The 21,347-nt window shown below is 35.6% G+C and overlaps 1 protein-coding gene across 1 annotated transcript in view; it reads left to right on the top strand.

Moving 5' to 3' along the window:
- The window catches only part of LOC150080911 (protein spire homolog 2-like), a 220,854-nt gene extending 202,085 nt beyond the window's left edge, over positions 1-18,769 (top strand). The window contains exons 14-15 of the mRNA XM_090382155.1: positions 9,493-9,629; positions 18,233-18,769. Of these exons, the coding sequence (XP_090238281.1) occupies positions 9,493-9,629; positions 18,233-18,530 (435 nt within the window). The 3' untranslated portion in view covers positions 18,531-18,769. The remainder of the gene's footprint in view (positions 1-9,492; positions 9,630-18,232) is intronic.
- Positions 18,770-21,347: the final 2,578 nt, after the last annotated feature.

The following is a 21,347-nucleotide window of genomic DNA, read 5'->3' as shown; positions in this document are numbered from 1 at the left end:
TGGATTCAAAATTCTCGCTGTCTGAAGCAGTCTCAGTAGAGTCTTGGGTATTTTCAGTCACATCTAAGTCGTCGTTTGCCATATATTTATGTGGTGATTCGGTACCGTTATTAGAAAAATGCCTTGTATCTGCCGAAGAAGAATTACTGATATCAGCGTTAATATCTGACAAGATATCTTCATTTAGACTTTCTTCCGGAAAAAAACTGGTAATTTTAGGAAGTTTGTTCATTCATTCTTCTTCATCCCTTTTCTTCTTCCATTTTTCTTCCTCTTCATTTTTAATCTGTTTATCAAATCGAATATAACGTATTTAATTAATTGAAGTATTTCACACATTAATACATTAATTTTAAAATTAACATTTGAATTACTTTTATTTTTTTAATTAAAAAGTAATTAAAAGTTTTGAATAAATCTATTTATAAATCGCTTCTCGATAGTGAATTTTTAATTTAGAATCATCATTAATGTGAATAAATAAGTCTTTAATCTTTGAAATGTAACTAATATTGTAAATTACTTACTTGATAAGAACTTATTAATAATATAAATGAGATAGAATACAAGGTTAACAGACATGTTTAGGTAGATGTGAAGTAAAATAAATAGTTCATGTTATTAAACAGAATATTTAAGTTAATTTTATGGAATAAAATTAGTCAATTTATACAACATTTATATCGTTAAAATAATGGAAATTGCAGTATTTCAATATATTATACTTGGAAAAAACTCTATCAATCAGTATATTAAAATTATTGTATATTCTGTTGTTTACAAAACGAGATATTAGATACTGTAGATTAATACTAAACAATGATTAGGCTTGTTTTATTTATGACATAGTTTATGAACATCAGATACTAAGATATAATAAAGAAAAGAAACTAACCTGTTTCAATGTATTTGATAGAAATGTAAATAAATTCAGATGCAAAGACGTCCATAAATTATAACAGACAAGCTGTTAGTTAGGTTATAAAACTCAACGAGAAACTAACATAGGTGACTGGCAACCTGCCTTAACTATAGCAGTTCCTAGTAGCGCCACAAGGACACTACCAAACCTTTCCATGCAGCCACGGATCAGTGGCATTTCTAGTTACTTTTTGTTTTAGATGCTAAGCTACCACCAAATTGTTATGTCGGGAGCTAAGTCTTGTAATTTTTCCAAATAAAATCTAAAGTAATCGACATCTTTTCGTGGGAAATTATGGGATTTTTTCCGGGGCCCCTAAGCTACTACTTATTTTGCTTATACATAAATCCGGCCCTGCCTTGTTCACAGATATCAGTAGACAATCCCATGGTGATCTAGATAAATTTATCAATGTGGTTAGAGTTCAGTAAAAACTTGTGTGTCTGAAGTGAAACTTGACACTGTGTAGTCAGTTTTGATACTGCTTAGACAAATGGTCAACTCTAAAAATTAAAATTTCTGATTCTTTGGTGGTTTACTAGATTCAACCATTTTCCAAAAATAGCTGGAAAATGGGTGGTGCCAGAAGGGCAGAGTGGCTGAAGTAAAGTAAGGTGGATGGCAATTTTCACAGGAGCCAACAGCAAATTTTAAGTCATAAACTAATAGGCATAACATAAGTGATTGAAACAGGATCAAATTTATTGGGAATTACTAGGCAAAAGTCCTGCCCAGTAATTCCCATTACCTGCCAGTCTAAGTAATCCTGATGACAGACAATGGATTACCAGATTCAGAAGGTTCAACTATATAACATATTCTGTTCGTTTTATTATTATTGTTTTTATATAAAAATATATTCCCCAAATGCTATTACTGAGCTTGCACAATTATTTTGCAATTGATTCCTTAGTATTGCACTACTTTCAAACAATCATAATACTATTTTTAAAGAACACTATTTTTAAACAAACATAAGAACTGCGTAGCCATGTGTTTTTCATAATATTCATTAAGTATTCATCAAATAAATATTTAATGAACATTCTTTTCTAATAATGTCTAATCCAAAAGCATCAAACACAATATCTAAAGAAACAGTTGGTATTTTCAGTTAAAGATACAAATCTATAGATTATATTGTAAAGATTTGTATTGTCACAAATATAGTTCACAAATGCTTATCATCAAAATAAAATTATGAACTTTAACAATATATGTTACACTCAAGTGCAAGTAAATATGAGTTTACTTGCACCTGTGAGCCTTTTCTTAATGGCAAAAAGCATTTCTAAAACTTTGTTTATTGTTATTAAAGTCGGTAATCAATGAGATATTTTCTTTGCAGCTGATATCCATCAAGAAATGAACTGTTGTAACACTTTATACACCTTAATAAGTATTATAATAAATAAGCAAATTACAAGCTTATTTCAAGCTTGTAATTTGCTTATTTAAGTTCTTAATTACAAGTTCTTGTTCATATTTAATAAACAAAGGGGGAAGTGTTTGTGCTCAGTTCTTTTTATGAAATTCATTGCATCCTCCAGTTAAGCGTGTATAGTCCTTCATATTCAGTCATTTATGGATAGGGATCCATAGAGTGTAGTAAGTGCAGTGATATTCAGGGTTCAAAAGCTTTGCAGTACTACTACTTATACTATTTCACAAAGCACTGATTTTTCGTCTCATTAATTTTATTTTGCCAGATATCCAGGGGCAAAGGTTGATGACGTTGTAGAGCGAATATCATCTTTTAAGGGCACAAAAGGTGATATAGTTGTACACGTTGGCACTAATAATATTAAGAGTAGGAGACCGGCAGAATTACTTAACAAGTACAGGTCACTGTTGAACAAAAGCCGAGAATTAGGGTTGAATTTGAAAGTGTCTGCAATTCTGCCCAGACACGATAGGAGGGAGTATATGATGAGAGCCTTGTCGATCAATTCGGCCCTGGAAAGATTGTGCAAGGCTCAAGGGGTAGAATTTTTTTCAGCCTGGACTGTACTTGTTAACAGGAGAGATTGCTTCTACAGGGATGGGATACACTTAAATAGAAAGGGTGCAAGAATATTTGCTGATGCTATCGAGGCAGTGTTAGGTGGGTCGGAAAACTGCTAGCTTGGGGGCAGACAAAGACCAATAGATTGACAGTAGCCACTGGCAGAGGTGAAAGAGATTCTTGCACTGCTTCTATTAGAATGAGCAGAAGCCTGAAAAACAAGATGCATGGTATTTCAGAGACTGCTGGGAGCCATTGTGGTACAAGTAAACACATGGGTTGTGTTAGGGTCGCTAAGAATAGAAACAGGTGCAGGTATACTTGCGTGTACACCAATGCTAGGAGTTTAGTAAATAAATTTGATGAATTTGAGGTATTGCTCAAAACATCGAAGGCAGATATTGTTGGGATATCAGAGACGTGGTGTCACACAGATATAAGGGATGCGGAACTGCAATTTGGGGAGTATAACGTCTACAGAAAGGATAGACAGGATAGGAAGGGGGGAGGTGTTATGCTATTAGTTAAGAAACACATAAAAACCAAGGAAGTGAAGCCAGTCGACATCGCTGGACAGTGCAGTGTGGAGTCAGTTTGGTGTGACATAAACATTGGGAGATCAAAATTGAGAGTAGGAGTGTGCTATAGGCCTAATGACTCTGATGAGTATAATAAGGAACTGTACAGGGAAATAGAATGGGCCAGTAAATCAGAGTGTCTTATAATGGGAGATTTTAATTTCCCAGATATTGACTGGAATTTGGGGGCTGGATACTCACACACTAGCAGGGCTTTTGTGGATTTATTGGATGATTGTTTTCTACATCAGCATGTTCGGGAGGCAACTAGAGGGAGCAATACTCTTGATTTGATTATCAGCAGTGATTCTTCATGCATTAAGAATCTGCAGATAAATGAACCACTAGGTGGCAGTGATCACAGTGTGCTGAAGTGGGATTTACTCAAAGAGGTAACTACCATTAGGGGTAAAGGGAAGGGTTATTGCTTCCGTAAAGGCGACTACGATGGACTGAGACAGTATTTAAATTCTATACAGTGGGACCAACTGATGATGTTACCAACAGCAAATTCAAAATGGGAAGCATTCAAAGAACTTATCTTGGAAGCTACTAGGCTTTACATACCAACTAAGAAATATTGTTCAAGGTTTAGGCCAAAATGGATGTCAGATGAACTAATGAGGCATATGGCAGAGAAGAAAAATGCATGGGATACTTACAAATTAACACATGACACAGAAGCCTATGATAGATACAAGTTGATATGCAACCAAGTTACAAAGGAGGTTAGGCAGGCGAAGGCAGATTACGAGAAATCCTTGGCAAGGGATGCAAAGAAAAACAGCAAAGAGTTCTTTACTTATGTAAACTCTAGAAGGAGAGGGATGAATCAGATTGGTCCACTTGATATTGATGGGTCAAGTGTTGATGATCCTGCTCAGGTAGCTAACAAACTAAATGAATATTTTGCATCGACATTCACACATGAGGAGTTATTCAGCGAGGGGAATGCCAGAGGTGTATTCAACTCTAGCAGTAAGTTACAGAATCTTGAAATAACTGGGAGTAAAGTGGAGGAGAAACTGTTGAAGATAAACACAAGAAAGGCACCCGGGGTGGATGGGATCTATCCAGTTATATTAAAGGAGGCAGCAAAGGAAGTAAGCAAACCCTTAGCCATAATTATGAGAGCTTCCTTGGACTCAGGGGAGGTACCCATAGACTGGAAATGTGCAAATGTGACCCCAATTCACAAAGAAGGATCAAAGGCTGACACAAGTAATTATAGACCTGTGAGCTTAACTTCTGTTCCAGGAAAATTAATGGAGGCACTGGTTAAAGAAGCACTGCAGGATCATTTAGACAAGACTTCAGTTATAGCTCAGACACAGCATGGTTTTGTTAAGGGGAAGTCTTGCCTGACCAACTTGATTGGATACTATGATGCAGTCACAAAAGAACTGGATGCAGGGAATAACTTTGATATTATATACTTGGATCTTAGAAAGGCTTTTGATACTGTTGCACATGGAAGACTGCTACACAAATTGGAGCAGTGTGACATTGGAGGCAAATTACTGCTATGGATAAAGGGGTAGTTGAGGGGGAGAAGACAGAGAGTGGTAATCAATGGACACTGCTCATCGTGGACTGATGTTATTAGTGGAGTCCCTCAGGGCTCAGTGTTGGGTCCATTATTGTTTTCTGTATTTATAAATGATATTGATGATGGTATATCGGGATTAATGTCCAAGTTTGCAGACGATACAAAGGTTGGCAGGGTTGTCAAGGACACTACTGACACTATGCTGCTGCAACAGGATCTGGAAAGGTTGAGCAGATGGGCTGAGAGGTGGCAAATGAAGTTTAACATTGACAAATGTAAAGTACTACACATGGGAAACAGCAACCCCAGAGCAACGTATCAACTCTGTGGTACAACACTGACAGTGGTAGAGAATGAAAGGGACTTGGGGGTGGTTGTGCAGGCAGATATGAAGTTCTCTGAGCAGTGCAGACGGGCTGCAAGAGTAGCTCATGGAGTATTGTCAATGATATACAGGAATTTTTCCAGCAGGGATAAGGAGGTGATTATTCCATTGTATAAGGCGATGGTCAGGCCACACCTAGAGTACTGTATACAGGTCTGGAGGCCTCATTTCAAGAAGGATGTAGAGCTGCTGGAACGAGTACAGAGAAGGGCAACAAGATTAGTGAATGGAACAAAGGGGTGCTCTTACGAAGAACGGCTTAAGTTTTGCAAATTACAGTGTCTGGAGACTAGGCACCAGCGAGGTGATCCGATAGAGGTGTATAAAGCCTTGAATGGTTTAAGCATGCTCAATGCTGATGGGATTCTTCCTCTAGCTCAGAATAATCACCTGAGAGGGCATAAATTCAAATTGAGGAAAGACAGATGTAGGATAGACGTGCGGAAATTTGCCTTTAGCCAGCGGGTGGTTGGTTGGTGGAACAGACTTCCATCCCTTGTGGTGGAGGTTGATAGCCTAAATAAGTTTAAGGCTCAGCTGGACAGGTATTTTGAATGAACGGAGGGGTGAAGTGGAAGTGGTTTTTTTTTTTTTTTTTTTTTTTTTGGCTGATGCTGCATAAGCTTGCTTTCTTGCATCAAATGCCTCTACTAATGCTAAATGCTAATGCTAATCCGGATAAGAATGTCTTGTTTGGAATATTATTATTAATATGGCCATATATAATGCAAGGAAGCCTATCTCACCAGGCATATTACCCATTTTGCCTATCTCACCAGGCATATTACCCATCTTTGGACCCTTTCAAGAAGCTTGTCTTTTTTTTTAAGTGTAATACAGTATTCCAAGTGTGGTCTAACACTAGCCTTATATACTGAGTGATCACTGAATTATGACCACCCCTATGAAAACTTGAATGCGACCCGTTGACCACATGAGGTAAGAGTGCGCACAGTTAGTCGACCTATGTAGCATAGATAAGGTTTCAGTAGGCAGTAAAATTCCGAGCATGATGGGTAAAAGGAAGAATTTATTGAACTTTGATAAAGGATAGATTGTGGGAGCTTGACGAGCTGGTGTCTCGATTTCCCAAACGGCTGAATTGGTGGGGTGTTCGAGAGCCGCCATTATTAAAGTGTACCAGGACTGACATCAAAATGGTCAAACAATGACCCAACAGCAAAACTGCAAAGGTCAGCGACAGGTTGATGTTAGAGGTGAGCACCGGGTCCAATGATGCAAACAGGTGCAGCACTGTTGACTACCCAATACAACATGGGCCAACCGGAACAATATCTGGCATGACCGTGCATCACACGCTCGCACATATGGGCTATACCAGCAGAAAACCCCTATGGCATCCTCTCCTAACCAAGGTTCATCGGCGTAAAAGACTCGCCTGGTGCAAAAAGCATGCAAGTTGGACATTAGAAGACTGGAAGAAGGTGTGCTGGTTGGATGATTCACATTATTTACTCCACACCATGGATGGTCGTGTACGGATTTGGCGTCAACAACATGAGGCTCTTCATCCATCATGCATGATATCGAAAGTGCAGGCCGGTGGAGGCAGTTGTATGGTGTGGGGCATGTTTCACTGGTAGGAACTTGGACACCTAATGTATGTGGAACAACGTATCACTGGTCTCCGCTATCGTCAACTGCTTGCTGACTGTGTACACCCAGCTAAGTTACACTTTTTCCAGAATGGCGATGGTGTCCTCCAAGGTGATAATGTGCCGAGCCATTGGGCACTTGGTGTTGCAGGAATGGTTTGAGGAACACAGTTCTGACTTCCAGCATATCGATTGGCCTCCGAACTCCCCCAATATCAATCTTATAGAGCACTTGTGTGACACTATGGAAAGGCATATAAGGCATCTGAATACACCAACCACCTCCATACCTGCATTGCTGACCGCATTACACACAGCCTGGTTGGCCATACCTCCCAAACACTTCCAACATCTTGTTAAATCAATGCTATGTCAGATAGCTGTTGTACTGAGGGTAAAAGGAGGACCTACAAAGTATTAGATAAGTGCTCATAATTCAGTGATCACTCAGTGTATAATGGGATTATGACGTCCTTATCTTTGCTAGCAAATGTTTGACAAATCATCAATAGGACACCGTGGGCTTTCCTTACAACCTCTCTACAGTGTTTGGAGAACTTCGTGTGTCTAACCATATTGTAACTCCCAAGTCCCTTTCTTTCACTACTGACTTTAGTTCACCTCCACCAAGTGTATAAGTTATTTTGAGGTTGCTGTTCCCCAGGTGTAAGACCTTGTGTTTTGCTGAATTAAAGCATAGCTGCCACTTTTCTGACCATCCCTGAAGTCTGTCTAGGTCATTCTGAAGAAGCTCTGCTTGGCTGCGATTATTAACTACTCTACTGATATTTATGTCATCTGCAAATTTAGACATCATGCCGTCTATTCCTTCATCAATGTCATTTAAGAAAATCAAAAACAACAGTGGTCACAATGCTGATCCTTGGGGAACCCCACTTCTTACATTAACCCAATATGAAGAATAACCATTTATCACAACCCTGAAGCCATCCTACTATCCATCTAAGGTTTTTCCTTGTGATTCCACACTGTTCCAGCTTATAAAGTAACCACTCATGTGGGACTGAATCAAATGCTTTGCTGAAATCTAAATAAACAATATCAAAATTATTATTCCCTAAATCCAGCTCCTGAGTGATCCTGTCAAAATAGCTAACCAGATTTTTTAAACATCCCTTTAAAAAACCATGCTGTGTTATCCTTCAGAATTCCATTTCTATCTAAATGATCCTGAATTCCATGATTTTCCCTATTACTGAAGTTAGACTGACTGGTCAGTAATTTCCCATTCACTCTTAGAACTGCCTTTATGTATTGGCAATTAACACTAATACATTAACCATTTGACTATTGCATTGTTTGAAAAATAAAGGAATAACCAAAGATATATTTAAAAAAGTTGGATTTCTATCTGTCTGATTTTAATGAAATTTGGAATGGCTCAGCAAAAAGAACCCCAGGGGTTTACATATGGTGAATATGGGCTTGGCACACCCAGGGTCCTGAGCTGAATATCATCATTCTTCTTTTTCTTGGTGATTCCTTTCTACTTCTGACTCTTGTGTTCTCTCTCTCTCTCTCTCTCTCTCTCTCTCTCTCTCTCTCTCTCTCTCTCTCTCTCTCTCTCTCTCTCTCTCTCTCTCTCTCAGGGTAATTTAGAATTTTTTTTTGGCTGGTGCAGCATAAGCCTCAGGCTTCCTTGCACGATATGGCTAATAATAATAATAAAATGTTACATAAAAGAGCCACATTTAAGGGCTCACATATATACAGTCATTGGAAATCAAGTTGTTACCTATGGATGGATATGCCAAAGCTAATGTGTACTTATGCATTTGTGAACACCCCTAACATGATGAAAAGATATTACTTTGGCACCTCAGACATTCACTGAACAGTGCAAATTTCCAGAGCCTGGATGAGGTATTTCTGCACTGGAAACAACTAATATATTAAGTGTGCCCAAAGCTGTTATTCAGAAGTGTTTTCCCCTCCCCAAAAAATATATCTTATGAATTACATCATTATATTTTTAAACCCTTATGTTCCTTCCAACTTTATATGTAAAAGCTGGTGCCTTGGTTGCTATAGTTTAAACAAAGCTCTGCTAATAGCATCTTAGACATAGATTTTTAGAAATGTTTCCATGACCTGCTCAAGCAGTGGAATTGATATATAACTGTGGAAGATTCCTATTTAAATACAATCTTCTTTAAATAATCATCTAGTAAAAGTATTTTTCTACTTCCAATCTAAGAACTTTATTGTCACATTGCATACAGCAATTTCTTTGTCATTTTATTATTATGTTACTTAATAGTCAGCCTTTGAAGTGACAAAAATAATCAAAATGTTCAGAGCTTATTGGTGACTACTAGCAATTAAAAGATAGTTTCTTTGATTTGTTTTATTTTTGCATTTGTTTTGAACTGTGTTTTTTGAACTGCATTTATTGAACTGTTTGGTTATATTTCAGATATATGTCCCTATTGGCCACTTTGCAGCTATCCCAGTCCATATGCTCAGTCCAAGCTCTACAACAAGCCCTCCAGAAGAAGAAAAGCCATTCAGTAACTATCTGCAAAGATTTGCTGACAGATTTTCTTTCCCAAGGTAGTTACAAATGTTGAAGGGCACTAGATATATTACCATATGGAGGGAATACTGAAATATCTGCTTTCTAGTAAAGAAATTTTAAAGGAATAATTATCACTGAACTAAAATATACAGTAGAATTCCAGTTATTTCATAGCTCTAACTTCAAGAATTTTTTTTTTACATAATTGTACTGTTGTGTTTATTCTTATAAAATGCTATCATTTTTTGAATACACAATACCCTCCCCCCACCGATAGTTAATTTTTTCATTTTAAGATAATTTTAAATACACTCTATTTACAGTATAAAAGGGAAGTAGGAAAACATTTGAGAGAAAATTAAGTAATTTGTATTTATCATTTACATATTAAGTATATATTATGACATAATATCAACTTTCAAATGTATATATTTTAAATAAACTTCAAATGCTGTATGTATGCTTGTACAGCTTGAAAATAATTGTCAGTATTTTGCACTGTCATGCACCCCCCCCAAGGAGACTGTTTCTTCTTCAAACATATCAATGATATGAAGAGCATTAAATGCTTCATGGGTTATTGATTTTTATGGTGTATGTCTGGCTTCATTTCTGCTTAATGAATGATTAATGAAGAAACAGCTTCCTCATCTATTAAAAATGGTAACCTGGATAGTTAAAAAAACAACCAACAGCTATGCAGTTCATGCTTTTTCTTTAGTTATGTTCATTGACATTAAAATGTCCAAAGAATATATTAGAGTTTAATGAACATACAGGGAACTTCTGCTTGTGGAAAGTTAAATCAAGGGTCTATTATACAAATAAAAATTTAAAGAACAGGGTGTGTTAAAAAAAAAACTAAGAAGCTCCACGTATCTGTGAGAAAAGACTGGGTAGATGACTCCAGGGTTGTGATAAATGGTTATTCTTCATAATGGGTTAATGTAAGAAGTGGGGTTCCCCAAGGATCAATATTGGGACCACTGCTGTCTTTGATTTTCTTAAATGACATTGATGAAGGAATAGACGGCATGATATCTAAATTTGCAGATGACGTAAATATCAGTAGAGTAGTTAATAATCGCAGCCAAGCAGTGCTTCTTCAGAATGACCTAGATAGACTTCAGGGATGGTCAGAAAAGTGGCAGCTATGCTTTAATTCAGCAAAACACAAGGTCTTACACCTGGGGAACAGCAACCTCAAAATAACTTATACACTTGGTTGAGGTGAACTAAAGTCAGTAGTGAAAGAAAGGGACTTGGGAGTTACAATGAGGTAAGAGTGCGTGCAGTTAGTCGACCTACATAGCATAGATAAGGTATCAGTAGTTCAGTAGGTAGTAAAATTAAGAACATGATGGGTAAAAGGAAGGATTTATTAAACTTTGATAAAGGACAGTAGTTGAATCAACTGATAATTGAGATTCTGTCAGAAAAAGTACATGGGGTTTGGCAGACTGCAAGTGGAAATGGACACCGTTGAGATTAGAATTGAGACCACGTCTATTTGTGAAATGAATTAGGAAGTGCTTGGGAGGTTTAGATCGTTTCACAGATAAGCTTGCTCTATTAGTTTGACAATTCATGGTGTATTCAATAGTAAAAAAAAGTGGGTGGGACATGCTGTGTGAAGTAATGAAATTTTGGATATGGCATACACGTGGTAAGAATATACACAGATCCTTGACATAATGTGGCCTCGACAATGCTCCCTGCATACACAATACTCGGACTCCCTCCAGTCACTATCTGGCAGAGTAGAGGTAGCAAGATTATACACTAGCTGATCCGGAAGCCTCCTAGAGAGTTACCAATAGATTCGGTCCGGTGTACTAACTAGCAGCCAGCCTGCGAACACCGTTTTAGAGCTGTACCCTCGAAATGCAAGGAATATTGGATCTCGCCACGATGTTCATCATAACCTCAAAAGTCATCAATCATACTGCATAATGGAAGAGATAGGGAAGGGTTGACCGGAACTAAGATCTAGAGACTAAACATGGGTTCACCACTTCAAGCCTCCAATAGAATATTGGAGGCTTGAAGTGGTGGAACCCATGTTGAAGAATAGCGATGGTGTACTTATAAACAGCAGAGAAGGCATAATTCAAATAGCAGAAGACTACTATAGAGAATTATACAAGGAGCGAGGGAATGATGCCAGCAGTGAGGAAGATGGATTGCAAAGTAGCAACACATGCGACATACCCGATATTCTTCCTGATGAGGTAGAACATGCATTGAAGAAAATGAAGAATCAGAAAGCCCCGGGGGAAGATGAAGTTACTGTAGAGTTGTTAAAATTGGGAGGAAGAGACATAACACAAAAACTGTCAAGGCTCTTCACAAAGTGCATTAGAAAAGGTGTGACGCCTAAGCAGTGGAATAATGCAATCATATTTTTGCTGCATAAGAAAGGAGATAAATCAGAAATTGGAAATTATAGACCAATTAGCTTGTTATCCCACATCTACAACTTGTTCACAAGGGTCATTACTAACAGATTAGAAAGAATACTTGATGAGAATCAACCAAAAGAGCAAGCTGGCTTTAGGACAGGATTCTCAACTATGGATCACTTTCACGTAATATCACAGCTAATGGAGAAAGCAAATGAATATAAAACACCATTATGCCTGGCATTTGTGGATTATGAAAAGGCCTTTGACTCCATACAGTATAAGGCAATGTTTCGGGCACTGGAAAGACAAGGCATAGATACCCCATATATTATGATTTTGAAGAAAATATATGAGAGTGCTACCTCTTTTATTAGACTAGACAAAGACAGTAGGAAATTTAAAATCAAGAAAGGAGTTCGAGGCACAATATCTCCGAAGCTGTTTACTGCTGCCCTTGAGGAAGCTTTCAGAAGATTAGACTGGTCGCAGAAAGGATCAATGTGAACGGAGAGTACCTAAACCATTTACGATTTGCAGATGACATTGTGGTCATAAGCCACGATCCCAAAGAATTAGAGGAAAATTTTAAATCAGTTATGCACAGTTAGTAAGGATTTTGGACTAAAGATGAATATGGCTAAAACAAAAGTAATGATGAACAAGTATGCCACAGAAAGGGAAATAATGATTGAAGGAGCAGTAATTGAAAAGGTGGAGTCATATACTTATCTGAGACAAGTTATTAGCTGTAATAATGATAAATGGCTGGAAGTCAAGAGAAGAATAAATTTTGGATGGATAGCATTCAGGAAATATAGTTACATACTGAAGAGCAATATCCCAGTTTGTCTGAAATGTAAAATAATGAACCAATGTATACTCCCCACCATGACTTATGGAAGTGAAACTTGGGCACTCACCAAAAGAATGGAAGAGGAGCTGAGAACTACACAGCGAAGAATGGAATGAATTATATTGGGAATCAGACTGTTAGATAAGAAGAGAAACACATGGATTAGGCAGCAAACTCAAGTAAAGGACATTCTTATCAAAACTAAAGAATTAAAATGGTCTTGGGCAGGACACATAACTCAAAGACATGATGGCAGATGGACTAAGAAAATAACAGAATAGTACCCAAGAGGAGCTAGAAGAAAACCTGGAAGACAAAGGCGGAGATGGATAGATGAAATTCGTGAGTTTGTGGTAGTAAATGGATGGCCAGTGCTCAAAACAGAAGGAACTGGAAAGTTGCTGGAGAGGCCTTAATCCTGCAGTGGATTGAAAATGGCTGATGATGATGATGAAAGGACAGATTGTGGGAGCTCGACGAGCTGGTGTCTCGATTTCCCAAACTGCTGAATTGGTGGGGTGTTCGAGAGTCGCCATTATTAAAGTGTACCAGGACTGACATCAAAATGGTCAAACAATGACCTAACGGCAAAACTGCAAAGGTCAGCGACAGGTTGATGTTAGACCGTGCCACTTCTGTATGACACCAACTACACTGATGTGATGCATAAAAATTCTGTTTTTAAAAAAATCTAGAAATTGATTATGATATAAATTTTTAGTTTCAAAGCTGCAAAATTCACCATTACATAAATGATGATAAATACATGTCCATATAATACCAACCACACTGACATTATGCATAAAGGCTACAGAATTCACTGTTACTCGCCGACCAGGCTAGCCGAGTGGGTAAAGTACCTACCCGGCAACCCAAAGGTCGCGGGTTCGATTCCCGCCTCGGGCTTGGATCAAAGTACTGCAAAAACCTTGGGAGGCGCAATATGGCCACACAAGCCGATGTGCCAACAACTACCAAATCAAAAAAAAAAAAAAAAATCACTGTTACATAAATGGTAAATTTTGTATACCTCATATCAGTTTGGGTGGTATTACAAGCATGCCTTTTTAAATTAACTCTTCTTTAATTCATAATGCTTTATATAAGTAAGCTCATGATTTTATTATATTCATATAATAGTTTTATTTATTTTAATTAAATGTGCCAGTTTTTTTGAGATTAAGGAAAAAATAGAAGAGGATTTTCAGATAACTGTGATTCTACTGTATTAGACATTTAATATTTTGTTATTTACTGAAAAATGCATATAGCTTTCAGCCTCGAAAGATAAACTACTGAATAATATTGTCCTAACGTTTTTTATTTAAAATTTTTTTAATTTATTGGTGGGCATGATAACAGAAGTTTCCAAAGTTAGATGAGAAAGTATACCCTGTGTGCCTGGAAAATATTTTTTTTAAAATAAATAAATACTAACAAGATATTTTTTCCTTTCTGTACAGTTCATAGTTGCATTAACCTTAAAGATAAATTAATGAGAAATATTCTATTGATTCATGTTATGAGTCTCTAATTTTAGGGACTAAAATTAGACTCATTATCCCATGCAACTAAGGTTATTTTCTTATTCATCATGCCATCTTATTCATCTGAAGAACATAAAATATTGTTTATAAACAGAAATTAACACTTGAACTCTATTTAGTAGCTTTGGAAAATTCATGCCACAATATTGTTCAATATGTCCTCCACCTTTATCAATATTGTATGTCAGTGTGAGGTTGCAAAGAATATGCTCCAATGTTGTGTTTTAAAAAAAGTTTTACTTGTTTTGAATAGTTTTTATGACCATAACAAGCAGAAATATATGCACATGTTTCAAATTTTGTGCACTTAAAGAGGTTTTTTTTTACTTTTAAACTGGAAAATGGAAGAGATAAGTGACTGGTGTTTAATGTCCAAAATGTGGTTTTTTTTTTTTTTTTTTTTTGTAATTTTCATCAGAACTAATAATTATTTTAAATAAAAGGTGTAAAACACATAGCATGTTTTAAAATTTTTAATATTTTCATTAAAACTTAAAAAGGATACATACAATAAGTAGTGCAATCCATTAGGAAAAGATGAGATATTGGTACTGTTTCAGAAAAATTCAAAAATACCCAAAACATTCCAAAAAATAAAAAGAAATTGGGCACCTGTCTGGTGACTTGCCACCATTTTTATTTAGTACATTTTGTGTACTACTACCAGCACTGCTAGGTAAAAACAAATCATTTACAACTGTACTTTGATATTTGTAAATGCATTATGCATGTCTGCATCTTTTTAGATTTTAAAGTGGCATAATTTGTACATGGGTGCAGTCACTCAAAGACTTCAGTTGCACACAACACCAAGAATGTATTTCAATTGGTTGAATGTATTTTGAAACACCACCACAATTCACTGGATAAAATTCTAGACATGTTCTGAGAAACCTGCAAACCATTGTGGCTGCTCAGGTCACCAGATTTAACCACTCCACTTTTTTTTTTTTTGTAAGGATAGCTAAATGAGGAAGTGTTCGGAAATAAATCTTACAACTATTGAGGACATGAAGGACAACATATTGAGAGATATATTGCAGCAATTCGCTTGTCTGTTGGTATTGTTCATGGGCACTTCCACAGCATCTCAGAGTTGAATCCTGTGTGTCAGTGTGCTTTCTGTTTATTCCAGGCGTTTTCTAGGGAAATATTCATTGCTTCATATGTTCGCTACTTAGGGGTATTAAGAAATAGTTTGATATTAGTAAATGGGAATGACTGGATTGTTTCAATTGATATGATATTTTATTAATAGAAACAAATGGATTAATTAGGAAAAAATTATAATTAACAGCCATTTCATTTAAATTTTAGAGCTCATTTTGATCTCATTTGGCTAATACTGAAATGAGATTATTGTTGTAATATATATGAAGTTTATTATTTTAAAAAAAACTTGTTTTTTAAATTTAGTAAGCAACCCAAAGATAGAAACTGAATTTAAAAATGTACATAATTTAAAAAAAAATAAGTGATCTTATGAAAATTTAATAATCACTAAAACAAATTTTTGTTTTAGTGATTATTAAATTTTCATAAGATCACTTATTTTTTTGAAAATTATGTACATTTTTAAATTCAGTTTCTATCTTTGGGACGCTTTTATCCCTCCAGTGACAGAGACTGACTTTCAACCTTCAAGGTTTGGCACATGTGCTTGCATTAAAGATTTTCTACAACTCAACTTAATTTTTAATATTGTTTTAATATAAATAGTGTCACCAAAAAGATTGAACCACTGTTTATTTTAAAGTTAAAGTACCATCATTAAGGCAATTACTGTCTTGATTTTTAAATAAATAGCAGATATGCCTTTCTAGTGATGCTATTTTTATTAAAACAATATTAGCAATTTAGGTTGACTCGTAGATACACTGGTGGTCAAAGAAAGTGCATCACCACTTAGAATTGCAATTGTTGTCCAAATAACGTCAATATATGGCAATATTTCCTACATATTGCATCAGATAAGATTGACATGCATAGGTGATGATGTAATAATTCATAAGCTGTTACTTTCAGCTATATAAGCACGCACTACAAGAATTGCAGTCATTCCTTGCTTGTGTTAGGATGGCAAGTTATGTGCAGTTGACGCCATGAAGAAAGAGTGCTATTGTTGCTTTACGTGAGGAAGGAGGGTGCCTCCGTACCCAGGCGGGAAGGAGCAGCAGCAGTGCGTAGCACACGCTTCTTGATTAGACCGGGGTTCGAGCCCGTCACCACCAAATACGGAGGATGCGGAAAGGTCAGGGAATGACCACCGCATATTCCCAGAGCAATATGGCCTTAGTTGCTAATGCTCCTAAAAACCAAATAACAAACTAACGTGAGGAAAGATGTTCTTCCCATCATATTGCTTATAGAGTGTCTTGTAATCAGTCAACAGTGAGTAGATTTTTTTCCAAACTCAAGAATACTGGTTCTGCTGATAGGAAAAAAGTAACTGGACGCAGACGAGTGTCTATGCCAAAACAGGAGGGACCGCGTTTTGAAGCGCTTGTGCCTTAAAAACCATAAAGCTTCTTCGTCTGAGCTGAAAAGAGAATGGGAAGAACATACAGGAGTGGTAGCAAGTGCAGTAACAGTCAGAAGATGCCTCTTCAAAAATGGACTTGTAGCCTGTCATCATAAGAAGCCCCTCCTCACACAAAAAAAAAAAAAAAAAAAAAAAAGGCCTGATTAATTTGGTGTAAGGAGCATGTAAAATGGACCCCTGAGCAGTGGAAATCAGTTATTTTCTCGGATGAGAAGAAATTCAAACTGCAGGGCTCCAATGAGAGACAAATGATTTGCTGTAGATGTGGTGAAGCATACCATCCAGACTGATGGTGTGTACAGTGAAATTCCCTACCAGCCAAATGATATAGGGGTGCATTTTGTATCGCAGAGTAGGTCACCTGCAGTTTATAAAAGGTTCCGTAAATGCCAATGGATACCTGGCTGTATTAGAAGGCCAATTGCTGCCAGCCATTGGAGACCATTTCAACCTGCCAAGTAACTGAATCTTTCAGGGCAACTCTGCTCCTTGTCATCAGGCGAAAAGTGTAAGTAGGCACTTCTGTAGTTACTTTAGCTTCATTTCTGCATTAGAGGTTCGACAGTAATGTGTTTGCATTTCTTACAGGTGAAAAACTGGTTGGAAGAACGGTCCATTACAACTCTTAGCTGGCCAGGAAAGAGCTCGGACCTGAATCCTATAGAGAACTGTTGGCATGCATCGTGCGGCATCTGCAGTTTCCAGAAAGAAACCAAAGATCAAATTCGTGTTTGGAACCAAGAACCGTCAGCTGATTATCTTCAGAAATTGATCTTGTCAATGCCTTGACAGTGTGCTGCTGTCATCAGGACCAGAGGCGGTTCCATTAGTTTGCACCTGGTGGACTTTTCATTTTGTTTTCCATTTAAAATGATAAACTAAAGCAAACTGAGGGCTTCTGATAAAATTTCAGCCATAATTGTCATGTTTACCAAAACTATTGTATAAAGGTTGCAAATGCTCATTTTGGAATATTTTGAGAGCACCTGTCAAATACTAATAAGCTTTGCCTTAACTATTAACAAATATCTTTTGTTTATATTTTTATTTGTGATAATGCTAGTCATTAATGTAATGCCATCGCGAAAAAGGGTTAGAAATGTGAAATTCCTAGGTGATGCACTTTCTTTGTATATGAGCACAAGCTGTGAAGACCAAAAATCAGTCTCTGTTAGTGGGACCAAAGTGTATCAAAGCTAGAAATAGAGTTCAGAAATTTTACAGTTTTAAAATTATTTCAATGTCTGCATTGAAATATAACCTTAAAACATTTACTATTGTTTTATTGTAGCCCTGTGAATGGAGCTAAAATTGCCACACGAAAGTCCAAGTTTTCACCACCTGATATTGTACCACCAAAATCCTATAAATCAGGAATTCAGCACTCTAAATCCATCCATATTATTTGCAGAGAAGATTCAGGCAAAGTAAGATGGGCCCCTTTCCGTAAACCACAGTTAATGAAGTGGAAGACAATTAGTGAAGAGAGAGAGGTTTCCCATGATGGCCTGCCAATGAATGTGTGTCGAGAATGTAAGAGGATGGTGCAGCACATCATTTTTGCAAACAACAGTTTAGAACTCCATTAAGTTATTTGTATTTGTAATATTTGTAAATAGTGTGGTCACAGCTGAACATTTAAATTCAGTCTAGCACCCATGACTAATGAACTTCCTGGTATTCATGCATTTGTTTGGCAGTTGTATATTAAGTGTGCTATTTTGTTACCCCATTAAGAAGAAATTACTGAGTAAATATTTGCTAAATGTAAATGGTGAGTTACTTTAGCTACTATGAAACTATACCAACTATCTATATAGGGGATATTTCATAATTGCCTATCATGAGTAATTCACAGGTATTAACAATAGCCTTGTATGTAAATATTTATTTTCATTATCTCACTACAAACAGCAGCGTGTCTTATAATAATCATTTATAATAAATAACATCATTTCTTATCAGGAATAAAGAAGAATATTTCTAGCATTTTAAAAAATATGTTTGAGAGCTAATATTAAGCATCTTGGTTTTTAATGAAGTTCTTCTGCTAAATAAAATTCAAGGAAATAAACTAAGAATTTTTACCTTCTCTATTGAGAATATGTATTTTTTTATATTATATCAATGATTTTTATCTAATTTATGTTAGTAGCTAAGCTATTTAAGATAGCAATAGGAACTTTAAAATACTTTTAACAAAGTTTAGAAGAATTGTTTTAAAAATCCTCTAAAGTAATATTTTGGATAATAACTTATTCCTTTACCAAATATAATGAAGGACAAAGATATTGTGAAATGAACCAAATATTCCTCTTAATAAATTAGGTTTTTCATTTAATTAACATTTTCATGACATTTTATTTTAATCAGTTAAGTCAATTGACAATCTGTTCAGAGATAACTGTTAAAATTTACCACTTTACTATTTTTGTTTAGTTTTTAGTAAAAAGCATTACTGTCTATGTTTTAATAAAGTTATTGTGGAAATTTAAAAACCAAGAAGGAACTGATTTGCAAGACAAGATACTAACATGCAAGCTCAAAATTTTCATTTCTAGTTTGTACAAATAGAAAAGGTTTGCTGTTCAAACATTTGAAGTCGTCTTCACTAATAGAAACACACACATTATCATATGATAATTGTGGTAATGGGAAGCATTAGCACAGTTTTTTTTTTTTTTTTTTTTTTTTTTTTGTATATATATATATTGTTCTAATTCATATTTGCTTAGCTTCTCATGTTAATGACTTCTTAATATTTGACTGTTTGAATTTTTGAAACTGTTTCTTCTGTTCATTATATGTTGCAAAAGTTTTATTCATGTGAATATCAATACTTTTATAAATAAATTACACAGATTTTCCTACATTTTGAACTTGCCAGAGTGATTTAAATTTTATTGAGGATAGAAGTTTTACATTAGCTACAGTGTGTTCCAAAAGATTATAATACACCTTGGAAGAACCAACTGTGGTGTTAAACATTGTATGAAGCCACTTTATAATGGTGGTCTTTATATGATCATGCCAATACACATCAGTCCCTCCTTCCAGCAGATGCATTTGTCTACCAAGAATAATGTTTGTTACAGCAAAAAAAAAAAAAAAAAAAAAAAAGGGAAATCCCTTATATCCAGTCCATCTATCTTGAAAACTCCATCAAAAAACTGCAATGGTAAAAAATTGTCCTCTTCAGTGTTATACATAATTTTGGCACACACTGTACATATATACTGTATATTGTATAGATTGTATGATCATAACTTAAGATTAAGTACTGTAAAATTTTACACCAAAATAAATCATCAAAATATGTAAGTAAATTCTGTAAAACATTTCTGTATATTTGTACATTGAAATGTAAGCACCTAAAATTGGCACTTTCCCGTCATACCATTTTTGCCAAAATTTTTAATCATGCTTGTACACTTTGTCAAATAAATCTGTGATATTGTTAATATAATTTTAAATCGTGTTGATCCGAAATTTGTTAAGCAGACTTTATACAAACAAATTAAATGAGGGGGAAAAAATGAAGAAATTGTGAAGTTATGCTGTCTCCATAGATAAGTAATTATCTTGATAGAAACTTCCTAATTAAGTGAGGTACCTGATTTCAGCAATGCACGGTTTCTCAATGTATATAGGCAATATTTTTTATGATTTTTTTTTTTTTTTTTTGTTATAAACATTTTCATGAATAAAAACAAATTATAAAAGCTGCATTTACTAAGTTTCAGCTTGTGTTAAAATAAAATCGAAATTATACCAAAATGTAAGTACAAAACTAACTGTGGTCATGTTTGTTTGTTGTCCAGGCTAATAGTTCTAGCAGCTATTGAAATGACTGTAATATTTAGACATTGCTTAGTGCTGCAGTGTTTGATATGAATCTCCTACAGAATATTGTTCTTGATCCAACTGTTAGTCTTTTACTCCACTGAATTGTTTGCCCATTTATATGCACCAGCCTTGAATTTTGTTATTGTAAATATGGTGTTAATGTAAATAGAACTGGTAAACCCTTCCTTGTACAAACCAAAAACATTTCTCCTGTAAGAATTACGTAATAAAATTTCGCCATATTCATGAAATATCAGAGTTGAATTATTTCAGAATGTATATACTTTATTTCATTATAACAGTAAAGAAATAATTTCATATTAAAGTTTAAGGAGTAAAGAAATATGTGGAGGTCCTATAGTCTGGAAACTTTATTAGACAGTTGGTCAGACAACTTGAGTAATCGAATTAGCGGGTCTCAACTACTCAAGTTGTCCAATTAAAGTTTAAGTTGAGAAAGATGATCTGGAGAAAGAAAGAAAGATCTGGAGATTTTTTTTTTTTTTTTTTTTTTTTTTTCTCTTAATTCTGGTTCTATTTGCATGGCTGCATAATCTTCC

The sequence above is a fragment of the Mastigoproctus giganteus genome, chromosome 9 (assembly GCF_048544385.1).
Source record: "Mastigoproctus giganteus isolate SK-2022 chromosome 9, ASM4854438v1, whole genome shotgun sequence".
NCBI lineage: Eukaryota > Metazoa > Arthropoda > Arachnida > Uropygi > Thelyphonidae > Mastigoproctus > Mastigoproctus giganteus.
This window is presented reverse-complemented; position numbering and strand designations above follow the sequence as displayed.